Source organism: Aotus nancymaae, unplaced genomic scaffold, assembly GCF_030222135.1.
Source record: "Aotus nancymaae isolate 86718 unplaced genomic scaffold, 86718_ANA_hifiasm-v0.15.2.pri h1tg000040l, whole genome shotgun sequence".
Lineage (NCBI taxonomy): Eukaryota > Metazoa > Chordata > Mammalia > Primates > Aotidae > Aotus > Aotus nancymaae.
In genome coordinates this window covers 39,701,925-39,725,865 of record NW_026988454.1, presented here as the reverse complement: position 1 = coordinate 39,725,865, position 23,941 = coordinate 39,701,925, and the positions used below count along the sequence as shown (strand labels likewise).

Here is a 23,941-nt window from a genome sequence, read left to right as displayed (position 1 = left end):
TGGGATAAAGAAATGTACACAGTAGTTTAACTGAGTATTTGGAAGGGAAGAACATATGTCAAACATGGTGACCATGTTTCTTAAAATGTTGGGGGAAACTAAGTGAGGCCATAGAATGCCTATGTTCAATTGTCTTTACATTAATAATTGAATTGGGGCCGGGCACGATGGGTCACGCCTGTAATCCCAGCACTTTGGGAGGCAGAGACGGGCAAATCAGTTGAGGTCAGGAGTTCAAGGCCAGCCTGGCCAACATGAAGAAACCCCATCTCCACTAAAAATAAAAAAAATTAGCTGGGTGTGGTGGCATGTGCCTATAGTCCCAGCTACTAGGGAGGCTGAGGCAGGACAATTGCTTTAACCTAGGAGACAAATGTTGCAGTGAGCTGAGATTGTATCACTGCACTCCAGCCTGGTCAACAGAGTGAGACTCCATCTCAAAATAATAACAATAATAATAATTGAATTGAAACTGTCTGCAATCTATTAACAGTTTTTCATTTTTATTTTACCTAAGGAGGTAAAAGAATATATCATAAAATCTTTCAATTCATTTTTACCTCTTTGGTTCAACCATTGCATGAGGAAAACAAACTGCTTCCCAGTTAACATTTAAACTCCTTGAAAGGAGTAACGGCAAAATCTACCACATTTGGGATGCTTAACAAATAACTTACATTAATGATGTTAGTTCTTAAGATCAAATGACATAATCTGATATCTAGATCAAAAGCTTTATTGTAATCATAGCTTATTAATAAATGTGCCACACATCATACACACTTATTCATGTTAAAACCTTCTCTCTCCCAGGCAGTGAGAGTGAGTAACAGACCTATGATGAGGAGAGAGAATGTGAAAAATTGTTATTCTCATAACCTTGCTGGCAACACAGCTCCCTGGATGCTCATTAGTTCTGCAGAACACTGCTCCTTGTGTTTTGAGAAGACACATAGAGGTATCGGGGCTAGAAAGAACCTCCATAGACCTTAGGCACCCCCAAACCTCTCACGAAGCATTGTTAAGAAGATCTTCACAATACCACAGATTTGCTATTCCTAGCTCTAGGTGATTTTAGGTGGAATTTTCAGGATTCCTGAGCCTAGGTGATTTTGGGCAGTAGAACCTTCAGGATAAAGGGAACACAACTAGAGTGGGGTGGTTTCAAGATTATGGCTTGCCAATTCCTATTAGCCTCATTTTTAATTGTGGCCTCAGCCCCTTCCTTAATGTGTAAACTTCAGAATTTAAACTCTCAGGGCTACAATTTCCTTTTTCATAAAATACGAACAGTTCTATCACTTACCACATAAAGTCATTGTGGTGATTTGATAAGTTAATACATGTAACATGATTAAATAGTACTTAACACCTAGTAAGCACCAAATGTTTAAAAAACAGTAGTTATTAAATCTCCTCATTTTCCTTTACTCTGGGATTCTAAGCCATTATAGGATGGTTATAAGGTTGAACTGTGTAAGTTCAATGCCAACGAGGACAAACTAGATATTCCAATCTGGATCAAAATTGAGGTAACAAAATATATAGAATCTACAGCTCAGCATCTGGCACAGATTGAGCAAAAGTTTCCAGCAATGATAATTTCCACAGATTTCACCAGCATGTTTGAATATGGAAATGAGCCTCAGGTGACCTCTTTAGGTGACTGCCTTTGGAGAAATATTTCCAGGTTGCTTTGAGTAGCTTGTCTGACCCCAGTTTGATAAATTACTTAGAATTTAACCATCATAATTTTATGCACATAATGAGCAAATTATAGGGAGAATAAAAGATGTAAGCACGTTTTTAAATGCAAATATTGTTCTGCTTGTAGTTATTCTCAAGGTATATATTATACACAGTTACTGAAGTTCCCTTGAACAAAAAACAGCAAAATGCCAAGGCATTTTTGAAAATGTGTTTTATTCATGACTCTGAAAGGTAGCTGAAGCCAATTGAGGGAGCAGTATACCCTCCCTCTATTTTAATGATCTTAATTTTGTTAATGGAATGTTAGTAGAAAGAGTTTGGGAGCCATGTGGAGCTGATTGTGTTGTTCAGTATTGATGTTGCCTGCAAATTAAATGTACCTAAGTAGCCACCTGTTTATGCTTATGATTATGTAAAGCCCCATATGTTTCTCTCTCTACACATGGGAGGTAAATATTGAAAAAATTATTCTGGTGTGAAGGGTGAAAACAGCAGCAATTCTTCTATAACTGTCGACATATGCTGTGGTGTTTCCTTGTAACGCTGTGCTTTGTCTGACATATTTGCTGATTTTTACCACGCAGTGTTCAAAAAAATCTGTTACCCATGGTTATACGAAACAATTAAAAATCAGTTTACATTAAATTCAAATTAGGAAGAGGTATAATTTCCCGATGTAACCATAAGTATTAAACGGAATGTCAGAGCTTAGAATTTAAATAGATTTTGATTTGCACAATAAAGAAAACTGAACTTTTTCTTTCTAAATTCACCAGTATATAAAAAGGAACATTTTCTCTCTAAGCATATTCTTTTGATTCCACATTGCTAGGTAATAAAAACTGACATTAATAGCATGAATTTGAAAATCCCCCCACCTAAAATCGGCATTGGGACTGACCCACCACTATCCCAGTGGATTGAACGGGCTGACCCACCACTATACCAGCGGGTTTGACTTGGAAAGGAGCTTACTGGCCCCTGCCAGTCCTCTCTGGAAGCTTTGAGCTGGTGGTATCTGGTCAGCAGGAACACCTGAACAGCTCTGAAATGAATTTCTTCAGAGCGAGCACTGGGAGATCTCGTGCAGGTAACTCCTATGGAACTGCCTCAAAACTATTCAGATTGTCCCAGACGGTTGCTTTCAGGAAAGATCCCAGCCTTTGGACTTGCTATTGTTGATCACTTTAGATACTGAAGATAAACAAACTGGGGTTTTCCAAGGTTTGCGTCTGATTAAGAGGGATTTAAATGCTGACTGTCTAGCAGCCCTGGTGACCTCTCAATAAAGTATACACAAAAAGACACTGAAAATTATAGAAAATGATGAAAACTTACCATATCATCAAAAACTAAGAGTAATAGACCAACTATTGCAAAAAGCCAAAAGGAAGTTACTTTCATAATAAAGAGAATAGAGTTGCACTGAGAAAATTCAAGACCAACCCATGCTGGGGCTAATGAAACAGATGAGTCCCTCCACATTTTTAAAAGATAATAATGAAAATAACGATGTTACCACTATTATTGAACACTTGTTATGTGTCAAGGTCTGTAGTAAGCTAAACTCCTTATTTAATTTATTTGACCCTCAGAAGAATTTTGTTAGACAAATAATATTAATGTTTTCCCTAATTTATAAATGAGAAAATTGTTAAATCAAAGCACTAAAACACACCAAGGAACTCCGTTAAATTTTTATTTGTGTGTTGATGTTTCTGTGTATGTGTGTGTAGTGTATGTGTTTGTATATGTATGCATATATATATATTCTTTAAAAAAATTTTAACAAATTAAAATAAAATTAAAATCACTCATTCTCACCGAACTGAAATAGCCTCTTTTAAAATTTTGACTTTTTTTAACTTGATATAGAGAGAGATAAAAGTATTTTGAATAACATTGAGACTCTACTATAGACAGTTCATTTGAATTTAATATTGAACCATTAATAAACCCCAGGCTTTAAAATATTTTTCACAAATATAGTTGTTAATAAATGAATAATACGTTATAAGGGATGTATCAGAATTTACCGGATTCCTCACTTTTGGACATGTAAGTTGATTCTATTATTTTCCTATTATAAATAATTCTAAAACTGTTATTTCTTTGGAGTTGATTCTGACAAGTGGAAGCACTGAGTTAAAGCTTTAAACATTATAAAGGCTCTTGTCTCAGCAGATTGCTGGTTCCAGGATGGCAGAACCAAGACTAAGTATACCCCTGTCATCAATCATTATCTCTGTACATGCATAAGATGTAGATGGAACTCAAAATATATCACATGTATTTTCAAAGAGGCTACTCACTCTATCATCAAATTTATTTTCAGGAAGCATACACTCTTTAGTTAGGTTTAAGAGTGACACATAATATTTTTCTCAGTTTCATAATTGCAAAAGCTTAGCTCAACATATGTGAAAAAGTTGTTACTGTGTTCATACAAACTAATTTTCTACATAATTATAAACCATTTGAAATTCCTCTAAGCTTTGTCCATTTTCTTATTAGTGTTCTACTGGAATTTTTATTGATTTTTTCTGTTTTTCATTTTAGTGACATCCAGTCTTTTAAAAATTGAGTTATTTTTCTGTGCTATTAAACATTTCTTCCTGTTTTTTTTTTGTACATTATGACAGAAAGGTTCATTTCATGTACTCAAATATATTGTTTTCTTATAGTTTTCCATTATATTCGCAACTTGAAAGTTATTTCAAATATAGACATAAGATAATGTTTCTTAGAATGTAATGTTTTCATCTATTTCAAATTTATTTTGCTATCTGGTATAATGTTGATGATACAGTTTGATCTATTGTTTGCTACATTATTAACTATACTAGAACAACGTACTAAGTAATTCTTCCTTTAAACACAGTTGTGTAGTAAAAACTTTATCAAACAGAAAGTAATACTCTACATTAAAGTCTGTTTCTGAGCTTAAGTGCATGGCACTAGAGTCAAATTAAAAGTGTTGCTGTGATGCTTTTCTTTTTTCTTTCTGAGACAGATTTTTGGTTTTGCGGCCCAGGCTGGAGTGCAATGGCACAATCTCGGCTCACTGCAACCTCCGCCTCCTGGGTTCAAGCGATTCTCCTGCCTCAGTCTTCAGAGTAGCTGGGATTACAAGCATGTACCACCATTCCAGGTTAATTTTTTGTATTTTTAGTAAAGACGAGGTTTCTCCATGTTGGTCAGGCTGGTCTCGAACTCCTGACCCCAGGTGATCCTCCCACCTCGGCTTCCCAAAGTGCTGGGACTACTGGCATGAGCCACCACCCTTGGCCACTGCGATGCTTCTATAACAGCTAGTACCACTATTGTTAAAGTAATTTATTGATGCAGTTTTTGATTTTCTATAAGCAACATATGGTACCATTTATTAGAACTTTGTATCAAGTGTTAATATTGGTAGGACAAGTATTCCCTCATTATTCTATTTTTTAAATATTTGCTTGAATGTGTTCACTTGTTTATTCTCCCAAGTGATTTTTACAATTACTCTCTCAAGAGGCAACATAGTAATAACTATGATTATAATATGGAAATTATATTCTGCATTGTGTTGAATATAAATTAATTAATATGCAATTGATAAATTTATAATATTCAGTTTTCTGATTCAAGCACATACATCTGCTTATTTTTAATAAATAAGTAAACTTTTATAATACTTTTTAGGTAAATAAATGAGGTAAAGTTGTAAAATATGTTATCCCTTTATATTCTAAGTGTTTATAAATGGAAAATTATAACTGTATGTATTCTTAGATTTAAGTATATATTCATTTATTTACATACAGTTGTTTAACGTATTTGTTCATCTTGTCATCTTACCAAGTTTCAATATTTTGTCTCATTTGATCTCTGTCTTTCTGGGTAATGCTACTATTTGCAAATAATGATTATCATCTCTTAATATTTAATTTTTTTATTTTTGAGATAGGGTCTTGCTGTCACTCAGACTGGAGTGTAGTGGTGCAATCATAGCTCACTGGAGCCTCGAACTCCTGGGTTCACGCCATCCTCCCACCTTAGCCTTTCAAAGAGCTGGGATTATAGGCATAAGCTACTATCCCCAGCCAATTAACAATTCATTTCTAAAAGTTTCTAGAATTGTAAGTAAATATGGCCAGAAATGAATGAATTAAAAAACTCACCCTAATAAGAACAACTCTTCCCTTGCGCGACTCACCTAAGCACTGCACATCTTGGTTCCGCTGCCTGGCCACAGGGCATTGTTGACAGTGTGAACCTCTGCTACATTTGTCAGGCCCTGACATTTTCAAGGATGCGGAAGATTTTAAATTTCACGTTGCTAAGAAAAATGGAGACAGGGATACTAAAAGCCATCGAATTGTATATTTTAAACAGGTGACTGTTGTTATGTGGAAATTATTATAATGCTATTAACTCAAAAATTGAGATGGGAAAGACAAACAGTTAAGCCACAGCCTCAAAAAAGCAGTTAGATTGGCCCTCTCAAAAGTTCCTGATTGGAATGCAAACGGGCAGAGCCTTTATGAAATGTGATTGACAATATGTATCAGATCTTTAAACACATTTTCATGTCTATGTATATAAAATAATTATAATCAGAAATGCAAAGTTTTAGTTTAAAAGGCTGTTCATCATAGTATATATTGTATAAATGGCGATGTTCAGGATGGATTGAATAAGTTATAGAATATGCATGTGATGGACTATTGTCTAGAAAATAAAAATTATGCTTTGAAGAATACTTAATAACACAGGCAAGTCCTCAGAATAAGGTATTTTTTCCCATTATGCTAAAACATGTGTCTATATGTATGCAGGTATACAATGCATTGAAAAACAACAGAAATAAATGTACCTAATGTTAATGTTAGATAATTCTCGCGATGATATCATAGTGAGTTTTATTTACTTCCCTGCATTTTCTTCCCTTTTCTAATTTTTTAAAAGATGCATGTGTTACTTGTAAAACAGAAAAATAAATACATCTTATAGCTTTAAGAACTGGGGTTCTTTATCTTCATGCAAAATCCTGCATGTGAATGTTCATAGCAGCCTTATTCATAATTGCCCAAGCTTGGAAGTAATCACAATGCCTTTTAGTAGCTGAATGGATAAACTGTGGTACATCCAGACAGTGAAATATTAGCACTAAAAAGAAATGACTTATTATGTCATGAAAAGCCATGGAAGAACCTTAAATACATATTAGTAAGTGAAAGAAGAAATGAAAGAAGCCAATCTTTAAAGGCTGCATGCTATATGATTCCAACTATATGCAAAAGGCAAAATATGGAGACAGGAAAAGGATCAGTGGTAACCAGGGATTAGAGGAGAGAGAGGAATGAACAGGCAGAGCACAGAGGATTTTTAGGGTAGTGAAACTATTCTGTATGACACTATCAAGGTGGAATGTGTCATTCTACATTTACCAAAACCCATAGAATGTACAATACCAAAAGTGAACCCTAATATAAACTAAGAACTTTGGGTGAAAATGATGTGTCCATGTAAGTTCACTACTTGCAACAAATGTACCACTCTTATGTGGTATGTTGCTGGTGGGGGAGGCTGTCATATATGGTGGGTGGGAGTTCAGGAAGTATAGGGAACTCTGCTTGTATTCCAATGGCAGAACCTCTTAATCCCCAAAATGTAACTGTGTATAGTTATAGAAATGTGCTCTACCAATTTTCAGTTAAGATGCAAAGAACAGAAGATCTAATTGTTTAAGGGCAATCTAGCTCCTCTTCTAAGAGTCCGTCCCTGCTGGTACTGTTAAGGTAACATCATAAAAAGTTTTTAGAATTGTGCATGTAAGAAAGAGAGATGGTAAAGACCAGGAGTGATAAGATAAATTTTACAAGATGGACATAAAACATTAATAGTAGGAAAAACTTACAGAGCAGCACTGGCTGTGGAACAGCCTCCTTTAAAATGATCTTTCTGATAGAATTCTGACCTGATGCTAAAATGCACATAGGTGAGTAACAGAATCATTTTAACCTAGAACTGCAAAATCTGTTTGTCTTTCAGCTAATATACATGGTAGTTATCCAAAGACAAAGGATGCAGAAAAACAATCTGATCATGTACTAAAAAACAAGAGAAAAAATACTGGCCAAAAAATAGATCTTAAAATTACTTTAAAAGCTGACTTTCTTCCACATGTTGATTAATTCCCATTTCTTGCATAGTTTATACAAAATACCCTTTTGTCAAGGAAAATAAGTTGTAAGGTAGACAGCTGAGTTTACTCAGCTTTAGTGAGCACAGTGGGAAATATGTACCTTAAGAGAAGTTGACCCAGAAAATTTGGAAAACTAGCCCCTGATTCTTTGGACAGTGAGTTATCTAAAAGGCAGGGAGCTCTATTTAGGGCTGCTCTGAGTCATGTTTCATTATAACATCCAGATGGAAAAATAGTAGCAATTTCTGACTTATATACCTTGCTTCTTTTAAAAAAGTCTCTTTAAAAACAGAAGATTGAAAGGTTATTTAAAGCTAGTAAATGTATTTTATATTTTTGCATAATGATTTTCCAACAGATCCTTTAGAAATATATTTTAGTCAAATAAAAAATCAGCTACAATCATAAAATAGTTAAAGAAAATTGATCATTTCAATAGATGAAAACACAATGAATGATGATTGAATGTAATACATATTTTCTATTGATGGAATATATAATTCTCCAAATGAAACAATGGTCATTGTTAATGTGTTCAAATTAACAATGTTAATGTATTATATATTTGGTACCCAGGAATACCAAAGCAGATTTTATAAATTTTAGCCATTTAGCCTTAATTAATTTCTTACAGAAACAATTCTATTAATTCAATTTCTGTCATCAGTTATTTTAATAGTTTTGTAAATTTTTCACAAGTATAATAAAAATGATTTTTTTAAAGTCTTACTGCTTAAGGGATATAGTTATATTGGAAGAGAATTCTTTATGGCATTTCTATACACCTCGAGAGCTAGAGGTAACAGGTTTGTTTTCAACTAGTATAAAAATGATAATGTCTCCCTCCCCAGAGACATTCTAGGATAGTAAAGTCTTTCTCCTCTACTCAAAGGAATTATTTTATATTCCAGGGTAATAAATACAATTTTTCATGGAGGGCAAAGGTTGGCAATTCTCCAGCAACCCCTTCTATGTTTGGGGTTTCTAGGCTCAGGGTTCCCCAATATGTGTTCAGCACCCCCCTGTGTCGCCTAGTGGGTCTTAGTGGTCAAAGACAACTTCTGAGACATGAAGCTTATGCTGCCTACTGTGCAACTCTGGCTCACTGTCTCCTTAGTGATGTAATTCATGGAAGGGTGGTATCAGCCTAGTAGCTACATGGCTACTTAAGAGTTTCTTGACAACTTGATAGATAAAATCCATTTATCTGGTAGAAATTAATTTAAGTAGGAAGCATGGCCCAAAGCTTGTTTTTAATACATGGTTTAACTCCATGAAACATATGAAGGAAACTGTATATTTAATGAAAGTAAATTTTCTAACATTCATCTAAAAATTTTTGTTTCTTCTTGTTTTAGGAGTGATATTTTTTCAAATCTTTTTAATGCTACAATTTTCTACATATAGTAGAAAAATTCCCTATTATGACTTTGATGTTGCTTGGCAAAAAGTCACCTATTTTTTTTTCTATGATTAAACAAGAAGTGCTTGAGAGCATAAATCTGGACCTATACATACTGTTCAGATCTGTTATTTCCAATATAGTATTACTAATGTAACCACTGTGTTGAGCATTTGAAATATGGCTACTTAATTTGGACAGTCTAAATTGAGATGCACTATAAGTGGAAAATATATATCAGGTTTTAAAGGGTTAGTATAAAAAGAATGTAAACTATCTTGATAATTTTATATCAATAAGTTGTTGAAAGCGTAATATCCTAGATACAGATTTTAAATAAAACTTATTAAAATTAATGTCACTTTTCTTTTTTAACTTAAGATATCTGAGCTAGGCAGCCTCCAAGATGGTATCGTTATTTCTCCCTCCCAGTAGTCACACCCTTGTTCAGTCCCCTCCCAGACTGTACTAGCATTGATCTGTGTGATCAAAACAGTTGGTAGAAGTGATGTTATGTCAATTCTGAGATTTGGCCATAGAAGACTGGTTTCAGTCCTGGGCTTGCTCTCACTCTCGTACCACTAACTCAGTGAGAACCCTATGGAGGGAACCATGTGGTAAAGAACTGAAGCCTCCCAGAATAGCCATGTTAATGAACTTGTGAATAGCCATGTGAATGATCTCCAAATCACAGTCAAATCTTCAAACACTCCATTCCCTGCCCACGCTTCACTGCAACTCCATAAAAGACCCTGAGGCAGAACTATAGCATCTAAAGCACTCACAATTCCTCACCCTCATAAATTATGTGACATAATAAATGTTCGTTGTTTTAAGTTGCCGAATTTAGACACAACTTATTATACAAATATATATATATATATAAGTAGTAAATGTGGATATGGAACATTTAAAATCACATATGAGGTTCATACTATATTTTTATTGGACAAAGCTAGGGCAGACTCAATGTAACCACTTGCTATGTGATTTTTGGTAACTTACTTGGTGATTCTGTTTTCTTATCTGTAAAATCTGAATTCAATTAGTAATTTATATATACATAAAAGTGTTTAGAAAAGTTTTATATGTAAAAATATTAAAATCAATGTCTGGCACGTCACTCATCTCTTCATTTGAGTGTGTGCTGTGGACAGGATAGGGTAAAGGGTAGTTAAGGATGTTCAATCTTGAACATTTCCTTTATGCCTGCTACGTCCTGAAACAAAATTCCTACACAGCAACAAAATTCACAGAGTATGATCTAAATATAAAAACAGAAAAATGTCTTGATGTGGCCCTGTAATTTTAAGGGTGGTTTTACAGATACAACCACAGTCTTCCTTGACCGTATAGTTTAGAGACAATGTAAACTTGCTGTTTGGGAAAAAAAAAATTTGTGTTCATCATAAAAAAAAGTATTTAACATTCTCAGGCTATTTCTCATGACAAAGAGAATGCATTTATTATTCATGCTTCATAACAATCTGAAAGAGGGACAAATCTTTCCAGGAGGCAACCTAGAAATTTGGAACTTCACTCTAAACCACACATGACATGATTTACCAATCTATGGAGATAATGCAATCAACTACCGAATAGGATATATTTTTGTTGTGTTTGGCAAGACTGGCATGTTTTCTAGCTCATAAAATGATTCAACTAGAAAGGCTGTTTTGTAAAAGAACAAATTGTGCTTCTAAAGCAGTATGTTTCGTTTCATTCATTACTAAAATGATTGCTTATTATTTCTTTTAATATATTTGAACATTTTTGAGGTGACAAAAGAGACATATAGAAATACAATGTTAATATAGGATGCAACCAGTGGTGTATATATTTGGAGTTTAGTTCCCCATTCAGATTTTAGTAAAAAATTAGGCTCCAGTTTGTCCCCTGAAAGTGGGCTTGTAAAACTCTTCAAACCTTTCCCTTCTTGACTTTTATTGATCTTGCTTTTGCTGAAGCTGCATCTACAGAGCTAGGTTTATTGGTCAAAGGCTGGGAATCTTTCCTCGGTAGATTTTCTTTATTTACAAATAAGTAATTCTGGGCACTCTTGCCAAGGTATTGTCATCTTCAGTACTTTTAAACCATCATAAAATTGAGGATATAAGAGTTTACATATTTTAATACAAAAGGGTGGGTCAATTATTTTCAAAACTCTAAAAATTAACCAAAGAATTGGAGCAATCTGGGAAGCATTTATTGAAGAAAAATGGCTGAATCTTGGAAAGAACAGCAAACTTCGTGGCACTTTAACTTGTATTCCCATTCTCCCTTCCCTCACACTCGGGTCCACAGTAACCTTGAAAACTAACAACCTGTAATCACGAAAATATCATCACCTTGACAGTCACAGGAGAAAGCTATCTTCAAAGCTCAACCCCAGAGAATTGTTATTATTTGACATGTCTGGTGCCTCTCTGGAAGATCATACTTGCATCCTTGTCTCGTTGATCTCATTTTGAACTCATTATTGGGGAAAGACTTTTTCTCAGCGTACTTGCCAAAAATAATAAAAGAAAATTGTTTAATTTGTGGCTACCTGCAGTGGTGGGAAAAAAATAATAGGCTAACCCAAAAGCTTAAAAAGAATAGTTGGGAAATGAGATATCCATAAGAACATTGAAAAGTTCCAACATATTCCTGAGAATCTAGAAAGTCACATATATAATTCTAAATACATGTCCAGGACTATGCATACTCAGGAAGGACCCACGAAAGCCCTCACCTCTCAATTGCAGCTGACTTTGAGGCTCTCCCTGAGCCCAAATTCAAGGCTAAGCTAGAATTTCCAAATGCCTGACTGAATTTTGAGAGAATGTTCCCAAATAAACACAGAGACCTTCAACAAATACTGAAAACATGGTTTCAATTGTGTAAGTAAATCGCTGTTCAGACATTAGTTGCCCACTAAGCTAACTAAGCAGGGACTTCTGTGGCCACACATGATGGAGAATGCAGATTTTACAGATTTAGTTCAGAAAATTCACTAAACAAACAACCACCAATAACACCAAGTCCTGGGAAAAGGAAACAATTTGATTCTACAATTGCCACATTATATCATTTAAAATATCCAGTTTTAAACAAAAGTTAAGAGAAGGCAAAGGAACAAGAAAGTATGGCCTGTACACAGTAGGGGAGGGCAAGCAATCAATAGAAGCTGTCCCTGCGGAGTGAGATTAACCAAGAAAAGAAGAGAGAAGGTTTAAATAAGTTCAGTTAGAAATGAAACCAGAGATATTGCAACTGAAACCACATAAATACAAAAGAGCATTCAAAGCTGCCATGAACACCTTTACGTGCACAAACTAGAAAAGCTAGAGGAATTGGATAAATACCTGGAAACATACAACCCTCTTACATTAAATCACAAAGAAATAGAAACCCTGAGCAGACCAATACCAAGAAGTAAGATTGAATCAGTAATTTAAAAATTGCCAACCAAAAAAAGGCCAGGGCCAGATAGATTCACAGCTGAATTCTACAAGACATTCCAAGAGGAATTAGAACCAATCCTACTGAAACTATTCCAAAAGATAGAGAAAGATAGAATCCTCCCTAATCATTCTATGAAGCCAGTATCACCCTAACACCAAAACCAGCAAGTTACATAACATAAGAAGAAAGCTACAGATAAAAATCCCTGAATATGATGCAAAAATCCTCAATGAAATATTAGCTAACCAAATCCAACAGCATATAAAAAAGATATACATGATTATCACATGGGTTTCATCCCAGGGATGTAGAGATAGTTTAACATACACAAACAAATAAATGTGATACATCACATAAACAGAATTAACAACAGAAATTACATAATCATCTCACTAGACGCATAAAAGCCATTTGATAAAATACAGCATCCCTTTATGATAAAAACCGTCAATAAAATAGGCATAGAAGGAACTTAACTCAAAGTAATAAAAGCCATATATGACAAACTCACAGGCAACAAAATACTGAATGGGGAAAAACTGAAAGCATTCCTTCCCACTGAGAACTGGAACAAGACAAGGACACCCACTTTTACCACCTCTATTCAACATAGTACTGGAAGTTCTAGCCAGAGCAATTAGACAAGAGAAAGAAACAAAGGGCATCCAAACTGGAAAAGAGGAAGTGAAACTGTTGCTATTTGCCAATATGATTGTACATCTAGAAAAACCTAAAGACTCATTTAAAAAGCTCCTAGATTTGATAAACCAATTTAGTAAAGTCTCAGATTACAACATCAATGTACACAAATCAGTAGCACTGCTTTACACCAACAATGACCAAGCTGAGAAACCAAGAACTTGGTCCCTTTACAATAGCTGACCAAAAAAAAACAACAACAACAACAAAAAAAACACCCCACACACAAACCAACCATATATTTTTAACCAAGGAGGTGAGAGAACTCTACAAGGAAAACTAAAACATGCTGCTGAAAGAAATAATAGATAACACAAACAAATCAAAACACTTCCCATGCTCATAGGTGGGATGAGTCAATATTGAAAAACTGACCATACTGTCCAAAGGAATACAGATTCGATGCAATTCCCATCAAAATACTACCATCATTCTTCACAGAAATAGAAAAAGCAATCCTAAAATTCATAAGGAACCAAAAAAGAGCCCACAGAGCCAAAGCAATACTAAGCAAAAAGAACAAATCTGGAGACATCACATTACTCAATTTCCAATTATACTACAAGGCTATAGTCACCAAAACAACATGGTACTTGTATGAAAATATGCACATAGACCAATGGAACAGAATACAGAACCCAAAAATAAAGCCACATACTTACAGTCAGGTGATCATCAACAAAGCATACAAAAAATAAATTGGGGAAAGGATACTCTATCCAATAAATGGTTCTAGAAAAACTGGCAAGCCACATGTACAAGAATGAAACTGGATCCACATTTCTCACATTACACAAAAATCAACTCAAGACGGATCACAGATTTAAGAACCATAAAAATCCTAAAAGATAACATCAGAAAAATTCTTCTGGACATGAGCTTAGGCAAAGAATTCATGACTAAGACACCAAAAGCAAATGCCACAAAAACAAAAATAAATGGAACCTAATTAAACTAAAGAGCTTCTGCACAGCAAAAGAAATAACCAGCGGAGTAAACAGACAACCCACACAGTGGGAGAAAATATATTTGCAAACTATGCATCCAACAAAGGACTCATATCTAGAATCTACGAGGAACTCAAACATTTCAGAAACAATAAAACAAATAATCACATAAAAGTGGGCAAATGACATGAATAGACATTTCTCAAAAGATGATATACATATGAACAACAAACATATGAAAGATGCCCAACACCACTAATAATCAGAGAAATGCAAATTAAAACCACAATGAGATACCACCTTACTCCTGAAAGAATGGCCATAATAAAAAAGTCAAAAAACAACAGATGATAGATGTTGGCATAAATCTGGTAAAAAGGAACACTTTTACACTGCTGGAGAGAATATAAATTAGGACAACTGCTATGAAAAACAGTATGGAGATTCCTTAAAGAACTAAAAGTAGAACAATTCAGCAATTCCACTACTGCATATATACCCAAAGGGAAAAAGTTATTATATGAAACAGACACATGCACACACACGTTTATAACAACACAAATCACAATTGCAAAATACAGAACCGACCTAACTGTCCATCCACCAAGAAGTGGATTATACACAAGAAGTATATATACACCATGGAATACTACTCATCCATAAAAAGAAATAAAATAATGTCTTTTGTAGCAACTTGGATGGAGTTGGAAGCAATTATTCTAACTGCTATAACTCAGAAATGAAAAACCAAATATCATCTGTTTTCACTTATAAGTTGGAGCTAAGCCATGAGGACACAAAGGCGTAAGAGTGATAAATGAATTCTGGGAACTCAGGGTGAAGGATGGGACAGAGTGAGGGATTAAAAGACTACATATTGGGTACAATGTACACTGCTTTGGTAATGGGTGTACTAAAATCTCAGAAATCACTACTAAAGAACTTGCCCATGTAATCAAAAGCTACTTACATCCATAAATCTATGGAAATAATAATAAAAGAAACTGTCTCTTGTAAGCCCAGATATCAGACTTACTAGAAAAAAAGAGACTTAAGTTAGCTATTTTTAAATATATACAAAGAACTAAAGAAAATCATGTCTACATAACTAAGACAAAAGTATGAGAATAATGTCTTACCAAATAGATAATATAAATCAATTTGAAGATAAGTCAATTGAGGTTATACATTCTGAGGCAGAGGAAAAAAGTATAAAGAAAAGAACAAAGTCTCAAAGACCTATAGGTTACCATAAACCATAAGAATATGTGAATAATAGGATTCCCAAAAAGAGAGAGGAGAGATAAAGGTATAGAAAGAATATATTTTTTAAAAAATGGCAAAAACTTTCAAAATTTGATGAAAAACAATCTACACATTCAAGAAACTTAACACACTTCAAGTAGACTAAACTCAGAGATTCATGCCTAAACATATCATTATCAAATGGTTGAAAATCAAGACAGCTTTGGAATCAACCCGAATGCGTATCAATGAAAGACTGAAAAAAGAAAATGCGTCACATATACACCGTGGAATACTATGTAGCTTTGAAAAAAGAACAAGATCACTTTGCAGGGTCATAGAGCTGGAAGCCATTATCCTCAGCAAACTAACCCAAGAACAGAAAACCAAACACCACATGTTCTCACTTGTAAGTGGGAGCTGGACAATGAGAACATATGGACGCAGAAAGGGAAGCCACACACACTGGAGCCTTTTAGGGGGAGGGAGAACATCAGGAGAAATAGCTAATGCATGTTGTTCTTAATACCTAGGTGATGGGTTGATAGGTGCAGCAAACTGCCATGGAACACATTTACCTATGTAACAAACCTGCATGCTGCATGTCCTCCACATGTATACCAGAACTTAAAATAAAATTAAATTCAAAAAAGAAAAATAACAAAGACAAATGAAAATCTTTGAATATAACAAAATAGAAACCATTCATTATGTACAAGAGAGACCCTCAATAAGATTAAAAGCTAATTTTTACTCAGAAACTATGGAGGCCAAAAGCAGTGGGATGAGATATTTATAATGCTGCACAAAAAAAACTATCAACAAAGAATTCTCTTCAAGAAAAATGTCCTCTAAAAATTAAGGAGAAATTAAGATATTTCCAGATAAACAAAAACTGAGAGTGTGACACTGTCAAACTTTCCACACAAGATATAGTAAAGGGAATTATTCAGGCTGAAATGAAAGGACACAAAACAGAAACTCTATCCCATATGAAAAAAAATAAAGACTATAAATGAAGATAACTACAGGGGTAAATGTAAAAGACAGTTTAAATGTATATTCTTGTTTGAAAATCTTTTCTTCTATATGATTTAAAATTGCATAAAGAACAATTACAAATCTATATTGATGGGCACACCACATCTGTCAAAAATTTAGATAACTGTAAAGAGAAATACATTAATCCACTATTATAATTGGAGACTTTAACACCCCTTTACAGACATAAAAAGACCCAGCAGGCAACAACCTCCTTGAAGTAATAAGTAATTATAGCAAAGTTGCACCTGGAATAAATGAAAATGTATAGTAAGACTACAAGATATAAGGTTGATATGAATGCCATTTTCTGATATGCCAGCAATGAAGAAAAATTGAAATTTAAAATGCAATACTGGCAGGCAAGATGGCTCATGCCTGTAATCTCAGCACTTTGGGAGGCCAAGGCAGGTGGATCACAAGGTCAGGAGTTTGAGATCAGCCTGGCCAACAGGGTGAAACCCCATCTCCACTAAAAATACAAAAATTAACTAGGTGTAGTGGCAGGTGCCTGTAGTCCCAGCTACTCAAAAGGCTGAGTTGAGGCAGTAGAATCCCTTGAACTCAGGAGGCTGAGGTTGCAGTGAGCTGAGATTGCACCACTGCATTCCAGCCTGAGCAACAGAGCAAGACTCTGTCTCAAAAAAAAAAGCAATATTAAAATACTTAGATATAAATCTAACAAAATATGTACAAGTCCAACATGAGGAATACTGTAACATTCTGATGAGAAACATCGAAAACTGAAATAATGAAAAGGTATTTTATGTTTGTGGATAAAAAAACTCAACATTTTCAAAATGTTAGTTATTCCAAACTAGATCTATGGATTAAATACAATCTCAATAAAAATCCCAGCAAATTATTTTGTGGACATTAACAGATTTTCTAATTTATATGGAGAGACAAAAGACCCAGGATAGCCAACACCATTTTGAAGGAGAAAAACAAATTTAAAGGACTGGCATTACCTGATGTCAAGACTTACTATCAAGCAACATTAATCAAGACAGGGCAATATTGGTGAAAGAATAAGCAAATAGATCAATGCAACAGAATAGAGAGCCCAGGAATAATCTCATGCAAATATGGTTAACTTATTTGTGACAAAGGCAAAGGAAATACAATGGAAGAAAATATATTCTTTTGAACAGATGATGCTGGAATAAGTGGATACCCATATGCAAAGAAATGAATCCAGGCAACATATCTTATGTCCTTAATAAAAATTAACTCAAAATGAATCACAGTCCTAAATATTAAATGCAGAACTCTTAGAAAATAACACAGGAGACAACCTAGATGAACTTGGATTTAGTGGTGACTTTTAGATACGATACCAAAGTCACAATCCATAAAAGAAAGAATTGATAACCTAGACTTCATTAAAGCTAAAAACTTCTAATGATACTCTCAAAAGAACAAGACAAGCCACAGAATGGGAGAAAATATTTGCAAGAGGCAAATCTAATAAAGGACTGTTATCCAAAATATATAAAGAACTCTTAAAACAGCAGAAAAATAAGAACTCAATTTTAAAAAAAGGGCAAAAGACTTGAACAGACACTTCCCCAAGTAAGATATATCAATAGAAAATAAACATAAGAAAACCATATGCTGAACACGTGCCATCAGGGTATTGCAAATTAAAACAATGATATACCATAGGTGTCTACTTATAAAATGTACAAAGTCCAAAATATTTGACAAAGCCAAATACTGGTGAGGATGTGGAACAAAAGAAACTCTCATTTATTGTTTTTGAGAATGCTAAATAGTACAGCTACTTTGGAATACAGTTTGGCAGTTTCTTTAAACTAAACATACTCAATACTATACAGTCCAGCAATCACACTCCTTGGTATTTACCCAAAGGTGTTGAAAACATATTCTCAATAGACAAATGAGATCTAATTAAACTTAGGAGCTTCTGTACAGCAAAAGAAACTATCATTAGAGTGAACTGGCAACAAACAGAATGGGAAAAAATATTTGCAACCTATCCATCTGACAGAGGGATAATATCCAGAATCTACAGAGAACTTAAACAAATTTACAAGAAAAAAACAAACAACCCCATCAAAAAGTGGGCAAAGGATATGAACAGACACTTCTCAAAAGAAGACATTTATGCAGCCAACAACATATGAAAAAAAGCTCATCATCACTGGTCGTTAGAGAAATGCAAATCAAAACCACATTGAGATACCATCTCACGCCAGTTAGAATGGCAATCATTAAAAAATCAGGAGACAACAGATGCTGGAGAGGATGTGGAGAAATAGGAATTCATTTACACTGTTGGTGGGAGTGTAAATTAGTTCAATCATTGTGGAAGACAGTGTGGCGATGCCTCAAGGATCTAGAACTAGAAATACCATTTGACCCAGCAATCCCATTTACTAGGTATATGCCCAAAAGATTATAAATCATTCTATTATAAAGACACATGCACATGTATGTTTATTGCAGCACTGTTCACAATAGCAAAGACTTGGAACCAACCCAGATGCCCATCAATGATAGACTGGATAAAGAAAATGTGGCACATATAAGCCATGGAATACTATGCAGCCATAAAAAGGATGTATTCATGTCCTTGGCAGGGACATGGATAAAGCTGGAAACCATCATTCTCAGAAACTGACACAAGAACAGAAAACCAAACACTCATGTTCTCACTCATAAGCGGGTGTTGAACAATGAGAACACATGGACACAGGGAGAGGAATATCACATACTGGGGCCTGTCAGGGGCAGGAGGCTAGGGGAGGGATAGCAGAGGGTGGGAGGATTGGGGAGGGATAGCATTAGGAAAAATACCTAATGATGGGGTAATGGATGCAGCAAACCACAATGGCACATGTATACCTATGTAACAAACCTGCACATTCTGCACATGTACCCCATAACTTAAAGTATAATAAATAAATTTAAAAAACATATTCTCATAATAACCTGTTCATGGATGTTTATACCGGCTTTATTTATAACTGCAAAAACTTGTAAGAAACCAGAATGTCCTTCAGCAGATGAATGCATATGTAAATTAAAGTACGTTCAGGCAATGAAATATTATTTAGCACTAAAAAGAAATGAGCTATTAAGCCATGAAAAGACATTGCAGGGTTTTTGTAGTGAGGAGGCTGTGTGTATATGAGAACAGGGAATACAAGAGAAATTTGTGTACCCTCTGCTCTATTTTGCTGGAATCTAAAATCATTCTTTAAAAAAGATAATCTATTTGAAAAGAATAGGAAATTAAAATGGCATTCTAGAAAATACCTACTTAACAGAAAAGAAGGCAGGAATGGACAAACATAGGAACACAAAAGGCATAATAAGATATATGGTAAACAAATGGTAAAATAGCAGCTTTTTGGAACTACTATCAATAATTACATTAAGTGTAAATAGATTAAATACTCTAATTAAAAATCAGAGGTTAGCAGGTTGGATTAAAAAGCGTGATCTAACCATTTTCTCTCTACAAAAGATGTACTTTAGATTCAAACACAAAAATCATCTGCTTTTCTGGTAATGGGGTTACAAGCCGATAAACCTATCATATATTCAAAATATCATGTCAAAATACATTTAATACTGTTAACCTTCTAAACATTATAATTTAGCCTAACCTACCTTGCATGTGCTCAGAACACTTACGTTAGCCTATGGTCAGTAAAAGAGCAAAATTCAAAATTTGATGTATGGTTTCTATGGAATGTATATTGGTTTTGCATCATCATAAAGTCGAAAAATTTTAATCATTTCATCATAAGTCGGGGACTATCTGTAGTTTGAAAGTAGAAGATTAAAAGATGAGAGACCTTGCAAATATTAGCTGAAAGAAAACTGGAGTAATTATACAATACCAAACAAAATAGACTTTAAAACAAAAATTGCTACTAGAGAAAAAGAATATTATATAATGATAAAAGGGTCACTCTATCAAGAAGAGACAACAATTACAAATACCTATACCCCTACCATCAGGGCCCCCAAATACATGAAGCAAAAGCTGATAGAATTGAAGGGAAAATAAACAAATTCAACAATAGTAGCTGGAAACATCAACACTTCATTTTCAATAATGAATAAAACTAGACAGAATATACACAAAGAAATAGAAGACTTGAACAATACACATAAACCAACAGACATCTGTAGAACACTTACCCAACCAGAATAGAATACACATTCTTCTCAAGTGAATATAGAACATTCGCTGGATCATATATGAGTCCAAAAAAAGTCTCAATAAATTTAAAAGAATTGAATCATACAAAATATGTCATCTGACCATAATAGAATAAAATTAGAAATCAATAGCAAAAGGAAATTTGATAAATTCACAAATAAGGAAGAATGTTTTAAAATATACTTTGACTTTTTGAGTCTAAAATCTAATTGGGAACTTAAATAGTTTTTAATATAGCATAAATAAAGAGATGCTGCTATTTATATTTTTGAATAATATTTGTGTCCTTGATTTCTATCTTTCTCCCTAGTGCTGATGTAGAAGAATTATCCCTGTATCTGAGATCCCTTTTGTCATTATCTAGGAGTTCTCCTTGAAAAAAGAAACTATACCCTGACCAATGCCAATCACTTTAGCCTTCTATTTTCACCCTGTTCTTTACAATAAAACTGTAAACATCATTTTCAAATTGTTACTTGATAGATGCAAGATTATCATGTCAATTGAACATTCAAAGGAATATTCTAAATAGCAACTCCCCAAGTTAAACTGTTAGCCAAAAACTAAGTGTTTTCACCATTCAAATAAGAAAAACTCCTTTTACCAAAAGATTCTAGTCATTTTCACTTACTAAATACTTATTATGTATATCTTTTTCTAAATAGCATGGGGATTATAGCAAGAAATGAGATTCAGATTCTGCCCTCAGCAACCTTGTGGTCTATTAGACAGATGGTGGTAGTCAGACAAGTACACAAATAACCTCAATTACATGCAAAATTTAATAAATGCAATGATTAAGGCACAAAAGTCTACAGCGATTTAAAAAAGGAATTGTTACATCTAATTAGAGTACTTAAGAGAGGCATCTTAGAAAGTAATAGTTCTCAACATTGGCTTCTTATTAGTATCACACTGGGAGTTTAGAAATCTTGATGACCAGACTTTTCCACAGAGCAAACAAATCAGAATATCTCATGTAAGTGGCCTGAACATCAGAATTTTTTAAACCTCCCTAGGTCATGCAACCAAATTAGAGAACCATTATTATAAAAGATGGGTAAGAAGAAATAGAATTGAACAATGGGTAAGGTTTCAGTTGAAAGGGGACTGGATACTAGAGCACTTGAAAAAATCCTCACTTCAATATAGCTAATATATTTTCATTCTTCAAACCTCAGCTCAATTAAAACATTCCCTAAAAGCTTTTCCTGACTCCTCCAATGATAGTAATAATATCTTAATAATGGTAATAAAAGCTGAAACTTTTTACTGCCCCTTGCTATATGCCACGTACCATTCTAACACTAAATATATATCAATATATAGTGCTCCCAATAACAGGAGATAGATAGTATTATTATTCCCATTTTACATGAAAGGAGGGTAAATAACTCACCAAAGTCATACAGCTAAGAAGTGACACAGTTGGCACTCAAGTACAATGGCTCCAGAATCCCTGTTCTGAAACACAACCAACTGTAGTCTGATGTTCCTTATCAAGCCCCACATAGAACACAAGTATACCTCCATCATACCATTAAATCATTATATTGTAAAGGTTTATGAGATTTTTCTTTTCCACTAGTCATTCATTCATTCATTCATTCATTCAGTTAACAATTACTGAGCACAGTTTGTGCCAAAAATTGCGCTTGCTATCAGAAATACAAAATCACATGTTCATATTTCATGTCAAGGAGTTTTAGTCTACAGCAGAGGTCAGCAAACTACAATTGACGAGTCAAATCCCGCTGGTCACCTGTTTTTTAAAATAAAGTTTTATTGAGCCATAGCTTGCTCACTGGTTTATGTATTATCCAGAGCTGCTTTTGTGCTACAATATAAATAGCATAGTGAAATAAGTGTGACAAAGACCCTCTGGCCACAAAGCCTAAAATATTTACTCTCTGGCTCTTTATAGAAAAGCTTTGCCAACACCTAGTGTAAAAAATACGGCAAATGAGAAAATCATCAATGACTATCCAATGAGGTGTATGGTATGAGGCCCAAGATACTATGGGAACACAAAAGAGAGAAATATAGATTAGGTTAGAGGGTCAGCAAAAGTGTTCTAGATGGCATGAAATTTGAGCTAGTTTTGGAAGGCTGAGTAGAGTCAATTAGATAAAAAATACCAGGTAGACTTTCCAGTAATATTAGACATGGAAGGTCAACAGTGATCCAAGGAGCTAGAGTAATGACAGTTGGAATAGCAAAGAAGGTAGATATGCTTAAATGATGTTACTTAGTTCTACAGAATTTATGAAAATATGTCTGATTTCTTGGTTCTCATTATTTAGCACAACTAGTGATGTATATAGTTGGAACTCACTAAATATTTGTTAACCAAAAAGATCAATCTTAAGCAAAAAGTAAATATCTTTCACGTTAAAATAGGAGAAAATAGTTGCCATCCATTCGTTCTTAGAATGATCAGACTATAATAATTCTGGATTTTTTGACTCATTATCCTTGAGTGAAAAAAGACTTCTTTTTTCTTGTTTTCAGTTGTGTAGACACATATAATATTAACAATATAGTTGCACAAATGATACATCATTGCAAAACACTGTACCTGGAAAATTCATAGGCAGTTCAAATGGCTGTAGAGATTCACAACCTTCAATGTGCTCACAAATTTCAGCTATGATCTTCTTAATTTTGAGACCAGTAATTTTAATCACTTCTCCTGTTGAGAAACAGCATTCATTTCCAAACATTTCATAAATAGAGCCTAAAAGGAAAGAAAAGTTAAAACAGACTTTTAAAAAGAAAACAGTGGAGAACAAAGAAGACTCAAGAGCTTCATATAAACTGTTTTAATTCAGTTTCTCTCTTAGCTACCTGCTAAACAGGAATTTAACCAAGCTTGGCGAAATGTACCGCATGGACCAGAAAAATATTAGATTTTCACTTTATCCACTGGACCAAGTATAAATAAATCTTATTTTCTTTATTTTTGTAAACTGAATTTATGGTTTATTCAGCACCCTTAGTTCATCTTACCAAGGTCAAACTACAAACATATCGTCCGCTACTGAGATTTATGATCTGTT

General features: G+C 34.2%; 1 protein-coding gene across 1 annotated transcript in view; it reads right to left on the bottom strand.

Annotated features, from left to right (window-relative positions):
• THEMIS (thymocyte selection associated) overlaps positions 1-23,941 on the bottom strand; it is a 207,061-nt gene that overhangs the window by 124,452 nt on the left and 58,668 nt on the right. Inside the window, exon 2 of the mRNA XM_012435113.3 lies at positions 23,461-23,619. Coding sequence (XP_012290536.2) covers positions 23,461-23,619 — 159 coding nt within the window. The remainder of the gene's footprint in view (positions 1-23,460; positions 23,620-23,941) is intronic.